The sequence below is a fragment of the Aythya fuligula genome, chromosome 3 (genome assembly GCF_009819795.1).
Source record: "Aythya fuligula isolate bAytFul2 chromosome 3, bAytFul2.pri, whole genome shotgun sequence".
NCBI classification, from domain to species: Eukaryota; Metazoa; Chordata; class Aves; order Anseriformes; family Anatidae; genus Aythya; species Aythya fuligula.
Genome location: NC_045561.1, coordinates 99,229,612 through 99,242,372, shown reverse-complemented (window position 1 = coordinate 99,242,372; position 12,761 = coordinate 99,229,612). Strand labels below are relative to the sequence as shown.

At 35.1% G+C, this 12,761-nt stretch overlaps 1 protein-coding gene across 4 annotated transcripts in view; it reads right to left on the bottom strand.

The window, feature by feature from the left end:
- Nucleotides 1-12,761, bottom strand: part of SNTG2 (syntrophin gamma 2) — a 241,631-nt gene that overhangs the window by 106,764 nt on the left and 122,106 nt on the right. For all 4 annotated transcript variants that reach the window (XM_032184891.1, XM_032184892.1, XM_032184893.1 and 1 more), the window contains one exon: nt 607-694. In XM_032184891.1, the coding sequence (XP_032040782.1) occupies nt 607-694 (88 nt within the window). The remainder of the gene's footprint in view (nt 1-606; nt 695-12,761) is intronic.

Genomic DNA, 12,761 nt, shown 5'->3' with positions numbered 1-12,761 from the left:
CAACAGAGAGAGGAGTGAGGAAAAAGTGTGAGAAACAGCCCCATGAACACCGAGGTCAGAGAAAAATGAGGGAGAGTATTTGCTAACCACAAGAACCAAAAATTTCCCTCATCTGTATTGTCCATAAACAATCGGTAAACTACTCAGTTGTCACACCATAATTTTGTTCTTTGACAAAAATGATTAAAATATCAAAGTAGTTTATAAACTATACACAATTAATGTTATCCATTTGCTCTGTAAATGTTCTGCTTTTGATTTTTCTGAAAAGAACATACCTTTCAGAATGAATGCATGACTCAAACGTTTGTAAACACTATTTTATTGCATTCAGTCAAAGCTTCTTTAGAAAAACTTCCAGCTATCACCCATGACTGTACTGCAATTTAGTGGATTTTACACTTTTATTTTGAATAAACTATACAGACACAATCATGCAGTATGCATTAGATTCTTATAAGTTTATCAGAAGAGTACATAACTAATTTTTCATTTCTTGCTGTAAAACGCTCAAGGATTGAATTCTTATTTCTGTCAATGTCATATTATTATGAGAATACTTCAAAGGGGAAAACAAATTACTCCTATCAGTTAATTTCCTCTTACCTAATGGGAGCTTTAAAAATGATGGAGCTTCCCTGAGGTACTGAACAGTGATGGTAACTTCATCGCCAGCATTTCGCAGTAGGTGTACCTGTCAGTGTACAAATAACAGCTACTTTAAACCATAGAGCCACGAGTCATGGAAAGCATATTAGTTACAATGAAATCAGCATCTCTGTTGATCTGTAAGAAACAGCATGAATACTGCTGACTGGGAATGGAGAGTATCAAGCCACACCAAAAAAGGGTAAGAGTAGGCAGGACCAATGGAACAACCTGAAGAAATAACCTGGTGAGTAACTTGTTTTTATATAAGCTGAAGGTAACTTCTACAAACAAACACATTTTATAAAATTGCCATAGAGTAGTAGGGAAATTTGTGTTTTGTAAATATAACATATTAATTGTGTGTATGCACACATATATAGACACATTATATAAATATAAATTAATAACAACACATATTTCATATCTGATTTATATTTGGGTTGATTCAGGTGTTACATTAGACACATTTTTTTTTGTTTCAAATATAGTTTTTGTGACTATCTTCATTATCTGTAAATATCTGCTAACCAGAAGAGAACACACATACACACTCATTATGCATATACACATGTATGCATACAGACATACATGTATTAAAACATTAGAATTTAACTGAAGGCATAACACACTACTACATAAGGAACTTTAAAAAAATGAGAGCTTCGAATAACATCTTTGATGGAACTTTGTTCCTTTTGCGGTCAGAGTTATTCCCTTGTTTCATATCCTTGACACCCAGGAAATAGGTATTGCATTTGGTTGGTAAGTGGCCTGCACGTAAGGTTTGCAACCACAGTCCCTTTGTCAGAAACAGATACCAAGTTCTGTGGCTTTTCAGGTGAGCACAACCAGAACTTGAATGCATCAAGCAGAAATGTAACAACAGCAAACAGTAACTCCTATAAACGTATTTACTGATCTAATGTGCTTGAAGGAAGCAGGTGCTTGTATAGCTTCAGACCTCAGCACACTGCCACATTGACTTAACATCACAAGGTGCAGGATTACAACCAACAAATTAATCAAAGTAGGGATTACTTACTTTATACCTTTTCTGATGTGTATCTATCTGTTTGGGCATATACGAGTATTTTGCAGGCTACTAATGGCTTTCTGGAATTACAATATTGTAAGGCTGTTTCCAGATGAGAAAGAAGGGAGGAGTAAATTCAGGACATTGCAATAGGGATCTGCAATAAAATCAATATTCTCAGCCTTTAACATCATACACCATATAATGTCACGTGGACAGATTTTTTAAAATGGAGAGTATCGATTTATTAGCAATATTATAGACAGTTGTATTATTCATTTTGTGATTTGCTCAATGGCTATGAAAGCTACAAATCTTTTCAGGCACATACAAAAATTTCTGAAAAGAGATAATATAGAGAAGTATAAGGAAAAATTAAATTTGAGGTAGATAGTTATGCAAGATATCTGTGATTGATTTATGTAAAAATAATTTTAGTTTATATTATAAGATACCAACATGAAAATAGAATGACTGAGAGAGTTCCAAGTCACTGGAGAATTAAGGTTAAACAACAACAAAAACAACCCTAAATTTTGTTTTCTCTAGATTTCACAGTTTCATTTTGTTTTGTTTACTCTTATATTTTATGGTCTAACTCTCTTAGAATCATAGAATGGCCTGGGTTGGAAGGGAACACAAAGGTCATTTAGTTCCAACCCCCCTGCCATAGGCAGTGATGCCACCCACTGGATCAGGACCCCATCCAACCTGGCCATCAACACCTCCAGGGATGGGGCACCCACAGCTTCTCTGGTCAGCCATGTGCCTCACCACCCTCTGAGTGAAAAATTTCCTCTTAACATCTAATCTAAATCTCAGCTCTTTTAGTTTAAAACCTTTCCCACTCATCCTGACAGTATTCAACTGAGCAAAGAGTTGCTTCCCATCTTTTTTATAAGTCCCTTGACTACAACTTTTTGGTCATTTGCCTTCATAATCTTCCACCGAGGTAATTTTCAAGTCTAGGACTTGTACTTCATGAATATTTCAGGTGTTTTATTTCTGAAATGTACTTCAAGATCAGACAATCATCATGAGAGTCACTTCCTTTTACTTTATGACTTTTGCTTCAGACTTTAAGCCTGTATTAAGTGTTTAGTCTTGTGTTTTCATCTATAGATGAGAGATTTGATTGATTTCACTGAACTTCATATGTTTAAAGTATAAGTTTATTAACTAGGCTCTTTATTCAGAGATAAACACTCACAGGTGATGAATACTTTTTATTCTAAGATCTCTGCAGATTTCTAGGGAAAATATTGACAACCACTTTGGAATTGTATCTTAGCTAAGGGGCCATATGGATGAACTCATTCTTCAAAGAGATGCTCCTTTTCAATTTTAATTGCTGATACAGTTTTGATCTATATTAAGACAGAACCCAATTCAAACAACCAAAACCCCATCTAAATCTCTGAGCAATTCGAATATTAATGATCATGTACGTTTGAAAGTTTAGAGTAAGCAATGGTAAGCACAAGGCACCAGAACTTAAAAAGAATGCATATCATCTATGAATTGTGCCATTGACTTTCCTTCCTGAATTAGGCATATAGGATTTACCTAAAGTGGGCATTAACAGTAAAAATGAGGCAACAAATATAATTTGGTTTCGCTAAAATATCAGTCATATTTTGCTCCACAGACTCTTGAGTGTAATTAGGTAAGTGAGATCTAGGAGCTCCTGTTTATACTTTTTTACATTCTCTCTGTTATATTCTTGAGAAATAGATGTGAAAAAGAGAAGCATAATAAAACTTGAGTTGATAAATGCACTTAACTGAGTTATGCAAATTCCACAAATTAGAGCCAGCATGAAAAGTAAGCATTTCCTTTGATGCCCTTTTTCTTTTGTACATATGAACACACAAGTACGTGTATACACACACAAATTTAGATGCAGCCAGTCTACTTGATCAACCATAAAAAAACAATCCAGTCACTTTTTAAATTCTCCTTCTACTGCTACAGAAAGGCAATAGTGCAACAGCTCATGTAACTTTAAAGGTGCTAGATTTGTCTTGCTGGACTTACTGGACTTGTGCAAAAGCTTCAGTACCACAGAGAAATACATTATTTAGTGACTTTCTGCACCATTAATGGCTTCTTGTGAGCACTGAAATTGAATCTTATTTTTGTTCTTAGTATATGCGGCTCGATAATCCCATCTCTTCAGGCATTAACAATATAAAGTGGCTCCAGGAAAGTGTGATACGATACCATATTTCCTAAGGCATAGGTTTGGTAATTTTAAATGAAAACATTAATATTATGAGGTCTCTTCATATCATTTGAAATAAAAATCAAATTTAATTCTCTGCAATGGTTTTTAAGCTAATGTTTTGTTCCATACACTAACTTCGATTGGATTTATCTTTGTAATATTTGATTAAGACCTTCTAAAAGTACACTAGGCAGTACGTTGATCATGCAGTCTCATAGAATCACAGAATGGTATTTTCTTCCCCCTTGATAAATACCATAATGTGTAAACATCCTTTGAATCAATAAAGAGGAAACACAGTTCTTGTGCTTTTTTTTGAAAGTCTACTTCAAAATTTTTCTGTCCATTAGGTTGAAACTCTTCCTCGTTATTCCAAATATAAAGAACTAAAAAGGTCAACATTTGGAGCTTTTCTTTAAAAACTGTTATAAATAATAGAGTGAGTTCTCTGTATCTATTTTATTTGGTTTATGTTTCTTCCCAATAGATATTTCAGCACAGTATTGTGACTACGTTATAAATTTGTGATTTTTGAAATTATCTATTGGATTTTACAAAATACTGATGGTTCTATACTGAGTGTAAGGTAAACAGTGTTATAGGTACCACATAATGATAAGCAGAATGATATTACAAGATACAGGAACATTTTGTGACATGAACTTGCAGTTGACAAACTCTGACCTCCTGTTTCCCTTATACTAACTTTTTGAATGGTAATAGAGAATTCATTATCTGTTAACTTTATACTTGGACACGTAGGAAATATTTCCAATTAAGCTTTGTTGGTCAATGACTCAGAAATTCCATGATTCTATCAGTGTGGCAAAAATTTGATTTTCTCTTATACATGCTTTGATCAAACATAAAAACATTCAGTCTAGTTCTGAAGGCTCCATAGCAATGCAGATTAGTGTACCTGGTGCAAAGTCATTAATTGGTGTGACAGGGCTAGAAAGAGAACATAAACTCTTTGCAGCTCCTAATGTGGATATTAATGCAGTTTAGGAAGACAAATTCATCAGCTGGAGAGTGGTAAGTAACTGCAGTCTAATTTAAACATATATAAGGCTATACCAACAGTTTCTTCAATTTTTAACACAAGTATTTTTCATGTGACAGTTCATATATACATATACAGAAAGATTTACACATATATGAAAAGTATATAAATGTGTGTACATAATTCTGTTTGTACTATGTTTTCGCATATGGTTCAATATGAGTCATATGGTTTGACAGACTATTATAATTCTATCACAGCTTTTGAACAAAACAAGCAAAATCTGTATAAGTATATATATGTATGTAGCTCAGCTATATGTGACAGAATGATAGTGAAAGTCTGTAAGGTAAGTACTATATTTTTAGCTCCCATTGAATTAATCTAGGATGTTTTCCAAAACAGAACTACATTTTGGAATATTAATTTCTAATCTTGCTGGTGCATCCAAATATTATGTGATAATAGATCTGTATAAATACCCTAATATTACTTTCTAGGCAATTTTTATATTAGTTGACATAGCTTTATGAATTTCTGAGCATTTTGTGCTAAGTAGCTTGTCTAAATCAATGAAACAAATATTATATCAATTTCATTTATTGAATTAAATTTAAACTATTGAGCTTCATCTCACTTAAAGGTAATGTAAACATTCTGAATCTTTAAATCAGACTAAATTTAAAAGAAAACATCCAGTTACTGAAGAATTTCAGAAGTATTTAAAAATAATGTCATAGTGGAATCTGGACTAAAATATTTGTGTATATATATATGAATATGTATGCGTATTTGTATATATATAATTATTTTAATATAGATTAAATAAGAAATATCTATAAAATAGACTTTTTATTATATATAAGAAATACACATTACACATATTTGTAATGGTCTGCAGATAAACTAATAGCAATCTTTTAACAGTAGGACATAATTTGCATAGCTACCTACCAAATTTGGCTCTTCAGAAGTAATACATCACGTTTGCAGATGTTACAGGAAATAAGTAAAGTGTAATTTAAGTGTAGATTGAATTGGGGCAAGGGGCGGGGGGGGAGAGAGCAAAGGGAGCAAGAAGAGCAGGGAAGTGGAGCCCTGGAGGAAGGAAGATTCTGGCCACCAGCAAAAAAGAACTGAGCTTAAAAGGAAATGCAAGTCCTTTACATGGAACTTAATAGTAGGTCTTTCCACTTTCTTTTTCTTTTCTTTTTTTCTTTAGTTTATTATTATTATTACTTTTCTTTCTCCTGTTTTATTTTCTTTTTTTCCTCTTCCTCTCGCTTTTTTATTTCCTTTTCTTCTTTTCTCTTTTTCTTCCTTCTTCCTTTTTCTCACTTCTGCTTTCACTTTCACTTTCTTTTACCCATTTCTACCCATCATCTACCTGGACTTGTGTAAAGCATTTTATATTTGTCCCAAAGCATGCTGGACACCACACAGAATCCTTGTCTCCAAACTGGACAGACAAAGATTTGATGGATGTACTATTCAGTGGATAAGGAATTGGCTGGATGGCTGCATCCGGACAGTGGCAGTCAACAGCTTAATGTTCAGGTGGAGATCAGTGACAAGTGGTGTCCCTCAGGGTTTGTACTGGGCCTGGGACTGTTTAATATCTTTATTAATGACATAGACAGTGGGATCAAATGCACCCTCAGCAAGTTTGAGGGTGATATCAAGCTGAGTGGTGCAGTCAGAACAGTGGAGGGAAGGGATGACATCCAGAGGGACCTGGACAGGTTTGAGAAGTAGGCCCTCATGAAGTTCAACAAGGCCAATTGCAAGGTCCTGCACCTGGGCTGGGGCTATACCACGCTTGAATACAGTCTACACAATGAGTGGACTGAGAGCAGCCCTGCAGAGAAGGACTTGGGGGTACTGGTGGCTGAAAAGCTGAGTATGAGCCAGCAGTGCAAGCTTGCAGCTCAGAAAGCAAATCGTATCCTGAGCTGCATCCAAAAAAATGTAGCTAGCAGGTCAAAGGAGGTATTATTCCCCCTCTGCAGTCCTCTCCTGAGACCCCACCTGGAGTGCTGCACTGAACTCTGGTGCCCAGAGCATAAGAAAAGCATAGACCTTTTAGAGCAGGTCCAGAGGAGGGCCACAAAGATAATCATAGGGCTGGAGCACCTCTCCTATGAAGAAAGGCTGAGAGAGCTATTTGGCCTAGAGAAGAAAATTCTACTGTTGTATGATTCCCTGCATGTTTGTTCTGGACCACTGTTCCCCAAGCTCTGTGATCTAATTGGACTCCCAATTATGTGGTTTGGCCTCATCAAGCTCTTGCTTCTCCCTTGCAGAGCTGTGTTTCTTACTTAATAAGGGCAAGATGCCATCATTCCTTCCATAGACTGATCACTGGTCACCAACTCCAAAAATAAAACATACTGTTCTGAGAGAAACTAAGTCATATTTACTACCACTTTAAAAATTTCTCATGTCTATTACCTACCTATCAAGGCAATGCAACATACAGAAATTTTCACAGATTTAAATTAAACCACCAATTCTCTTAGTTTATTCAATTGATACTTTTCTCTTACTTCCATCAACAAATTCAGTAGATGTTTTGAACCACAAAGCTTCACTATTCATTTTAAAACATAATACTGCTCCCGTATGCTATAATTACTAGGAATTATAGAGAATAACAAGAAATTGTTACTATTTTGATGATTTTATATATTGATTTATCTACTTAATCACACATTTCAGTCTGTGTTTCACTTCAAAACAATGCTTACACAAATGTCTGGGATATGAAAAATAATGCTACAAACTGTGGATTGGAAAATATATTCTAAGCTAAGTCAGCTGTTCCCTGAAGCAATGGAAGTTTAAATAAATTTGCTTAAGGCTAACTCTTAACTGAAGCCTAAAGACCCATCCCTCAGAAAGTAACACTGCTATCCTTCAATAACTCCAAGAATAACAGTGCACCACAGTGACTTCTCTCTGGAACTTCAGGTCTGTCTCAACTGTCATTAATGTGCTATAACTGAACAGAGTTCAAAGCCATGGAACTCATAATTTTACAAGAAACAATATGTTTTATTGCTCAACTACTATTATGTATTACTTGTAAAAAGAAAAAAAGAAACCTCAAGAATAAAAAAAAATAATCACAGTAGACAGAAATGGCCAAATAACCAGAAAACAAAACATAATTCTTAGATGGAAACTTAATCATATCATTACTGATATATACGGTATGTAAGAAACACAGTATCAAAGTGCCACTGTGTATCTGTTCTTACAGATACCCATATCTGACTGAGATTGGAAATGCGTATATTTAACCGGAATCAAAATCTGTAGAAATACACAATTTCTCCTCTCCTTTGAAGGCAGGCTGAGGGAGCTGTGGTTCAGCCTGGAGAAGAGAAGGCTCCTGGGATACCTTACAGTGGCCTCCCAGTACCTAAAGGAGGAATTGCTCAAGACCAGGTTGGATGGGGCTTTGACCAACCTGGTCTAGTGGGAGGTTTCTAGTGGGAGGCTTCCCATGGCATAGGGGTTGGAATTAGGTGGTCCTTAAGGTCCCTTCCAACCCAAACCATTCTATGATTCCATCGAATAGGAAAAACAAACAAACAAACAAAAAACTTTCTGATTTCCTGATCCAGTTCTTTAATAGTTTTGATTCAATGAGTTCGCTTGTTTGCTATCTAAAGTGCATGAACAGACTCATATTCTATGAGCAAGTGTTTTGTCTGGTATCTACAAAAAGGAACAAGTGCCAGAATCTAGCCACCATTCAGTGGCTAAACAAATGTGCTTGAAATACTAATGATATTCATGATACCTATTCACTTGTTTAGATCATGCTCCCATTAAAGTGAATGACTTTATGAAGAGAAACAATAGAATCACAGAATCATAGAACCACCTAGGTTGGAAAAGTCCTTCAGTATCGCCAAGCCAGCCATCAACCTCACCTCCCTAGCCCATCACTAAACCATGTCTCTTAGTGACACGTATATATGTCTCTTAAATACCTCCGGGGTGGGGACTCCCCCCATTCCCTGGGCAACTCATTCCAATGCGTGTACTTACGTACAACTAAAAAAGCGATCTTTTCTAACCACAATACAAAATGAGTTTATTCATCTCACCTGTCATCAGAAATACAGTAATTTTATTAATAAGTTGATTTTATGTGGGTGTAAGTACTCTGTATAACTTGCATTTTCCTTCCAATTTGAGGAAATTTACCAAATGCTAAATAACTGAGCTTCTCTTATATAAACAGATTAAGTCTAATCTTTTACAAACACATTTATTTAATTAACCAATCCAACATCACAAGAGTGTACACTAAGTCTTTTTTAACTTTCTGCTGAGTCCTCTTAATCAGCCTAGATTATATAGGGCTCCATAGTTCTCTCTACCCTAATGAAAAGCTGAGGCTCATCCAATATAAGGTAGTGAATTAGTCAAAAGACTAATTTCTGTTTCAAAAGACTAAACAAAAGAACATTGCTTAGGTAGAAAAGGCTGGGCAAGGAAGTCCGAAAGGGGAAGGAAAGAATATTGCTTCAGAGAAACTATGTCAACTGTAACTGCAACCCACAGAAGTGACCAAAAATTAAAACACAAATTAGATGTTGCACATGATGAAAGGATCAAAGGAAGCAAGAGTGGAAAGGTTTTCCCAGCAATTGTCAGGAAAAACAAGGGACATTATACGGTCCTTATTTATTTATTTATGTAAAAAAAAAAAAAAAAAAAGAAAAAAAAGAAAGAAAGAAAGAGAGAGAGATGATTTATTTTCCTATCAGCTTTTTAGAAGACACTCCAGATTTATTCATGGATGTTTTATACCCTTTTGTTCTTATTCTAACATTCTCCTTTAGCAATATTTGGTCTCCCTCCATGGTGCTCAGTTTCATGCAGGTAAAAAAAGAAGTGTGGAAAAAGAAGTGAAGTAGTGAGGAGCAATAAGTGTGGAGGGTGACCAGCACAGGGTTCTGACCTCCAGGGTCTTTGGTTGTCATTGCACAGGGGTCCAGGTGCTAAGGGTGCACAGAGGAGGTGCTGGCAGCAATGCCAACAGCAGTGTGGATGCAGGTGTAGTTGATGGTGGTCACCTTGTCTGCGTTTGGGGAAAAGTAAAGGTTGGCTCGTTGCATGAAGAGGGCAGGAACTCCTGCCCCAATCAGTCACACTGCTGGCTGACCCTTTCTTTCTCTCCTTCTCCATACAAAAATGATACAGAGGAGATGGACTCAGTATAGCTATCCTGAGCACGTTATGTAGATTCTAAAATTGCCCTGTCTTGTACCAGTTCTCTTATTTCATATGCCTGAAAAACTCCTGGATGCCCCTTTTACTTCTTTTCTGTGGCAGAAACATTGGATAATCATAAATCAGGTAGAAAAATGGCTAATCTGACATGACCTACTTGTAAACCTGTATTGTTTGACCCAACCTCTATTTGTCTGGTATACTTTCCAAGCAGTGGATTAAGACCAAAATTATTTTGCATCTTATTAAAAGCAAGCTGCTTAAATCAAGCTTATCCCTATTCCATAAAAGACAGAACTTTGTTAAATATACTATATTTGCTTTCTCCTGGTATTTGTACAACTCTGATTAATTTGTTCAATTTTGTAGAAGAATCTGCAATGTTATGTGCCATTTTTTTTTTCTGTATTCTAAGACAGGGACTCCCCTATTTTACCAATAATAAAATATGTAAATTGTGATCCCACTTCAAAGATATAAAGTCTGCTTTTATATTTTCATTCCTAACCATCCATTAGTTATCCTGTGTCTCCTCCAGCATTATTTTTTTTTTTTAATTTTATAAAACAAAGTTACTTTCAGTTTCTGAACTGCACTTGTATTTTCCATGGTTTACACATTCCCATATAGTGATCCCATTTTTGATTATTTTATTTTATTATTGAAGAGGCCAGTAGAATTTGTTTTAAGTCTTTCCACATTTTTAAAATCAGAAGGAATAAAAAAGATGCCGCAGTCAGGAACTAAATGAAAAACAAATGAACAAGCAAAAACTTTAAAACTTTTTACATTTAGGAAGCATTGCTTTGAATAGTGGTTGCCCTGCCACACTCTCTGTGTGCTTTATCTAAGAAGTGCTACATTTTGTGCCCACAGTATAAAAAGCTTTTAAATTCTACCTATTGCTCCTTTGTGGCAGGTAGCTGATTTTTTCTATAGGTTTTAATTATAGTAATTCTGCTTTTGTGCTCAAAGAATATGTGCACTATAATTGTTCATAATGCCAGAGAACTCACTGCTTTTCTAACCCAGGGAATTAATGATTGTGAAATAGATAGGGGTAAACTAAGATAGGGGTATTGAAACCTAGAACTCCTTAATTGTGGATGCTTTCTTAACATGCTTACATTTTGAAAATATGTCAGTTTCCAAGAGTACATTATAGAAACTATGTAATATTTATAAGTACACACCTAATACAGATACCATAAAACATACTCTATTTTTTAAACTTTTTTTTTCCCCTGCAATCTTGTAATCCTTTACAAAAGAAATATAAAGGTGCAAAAAGGTACAAATTTAACTCATAAAAATGTGTATGTGAGTTTTAACATTTGCATGTAAAAGATATTGGATATTAAATGTTCATTATAACTTGCTTCTTAATGAGGAATGCAGCCAGATGCATTCAGTTATAAAATAATCACATTTCTTAGGGCATCTGGCAAACTGAGGTTGAATTGTATATCCCTCAACATTTGACTGTAGTACCACAATTTGCTGCTTTTATGCGTTTTTATTTTTATGTTGTGTTGGGATACAGAATACTTATGGCAAATCAGCAGTTGGAGAAATAAAACTAAATTCAGATCTTTTTAACCTAAGAACATTTAAAAATTATTTGTATCACCGTCAAGTAACAGGGCTGCTTTTCTACAACAACCAAATCCCCAGAAAAACAGCTCAGAAAAATTCTATAGGGCAACTAAAAGAACAGGAAAACTATGAACTTCATTCTGCAGTCTAATGACACAAATTTGCATTCTTGTTATAATTGTCCAATTTTTCTTTTCTGTTACTGCCCACCTACATAGCAACAGCTAATTTTCTAAAAATGCATGTTAAGTCCCAATTAATGAAAGCAACTATGCATTACCTGCTTCCTAATAAAAGGTTCTTTCTCTTCTTTCAGCTCCTGCTCAAGCTCTTTTATAAATGCAGCCATTCTGTAGCTATATGCTCACTGCAACAGGTATTTGCCGTCCATGTAATATATGGGACTGGGCTAGGCAATGACAAAGGAAACCTGTGAGAACTACCAAGATGAAATTAAGAAAGCAAAATCTTCTAAAGCTTGGTATCTTTTCTCTCTCTCTTTTTTTTTTCCCCTCTAATCAAAAAAATATATTTAAAAGTTTTAACTAAACTGAGTTTTTTGGTACGCTTCACAGTTGAAGAGGTCCTCCTCTTTAAAAAACAAAGATTTTTCCTTTTCACAGAAAAACTGTAATTTTTTGTTTATCTGTATCTGGAAAAAACATTCTGTTTGAAAAAGATTTACAAATGCTTTCAAACCTATATTCCTGCTTTGGCTGACCCCAAATGTAAATCTCCCAATAATGGGGAGCACAAGAAGAGTTTGGGATCATTTCAACTAATTCTCTTTCATTAAAATCTTCACAGCTGATTGGCCGTTGTTTCTGTTCACATGTCTGTGTGTAACTGGAGATAGTCTCTTAGCCTGGAACACATCAAAAGCTTCTGTCAGTCAAGATATGACCCTTTTACTTAGTGCCCCAATCTTCCCATTTAAAGAAATAATAACAACAATACTTTGGGAAAACAATTGTCCTGGTTTCAGTTAGAACAGAATTAAT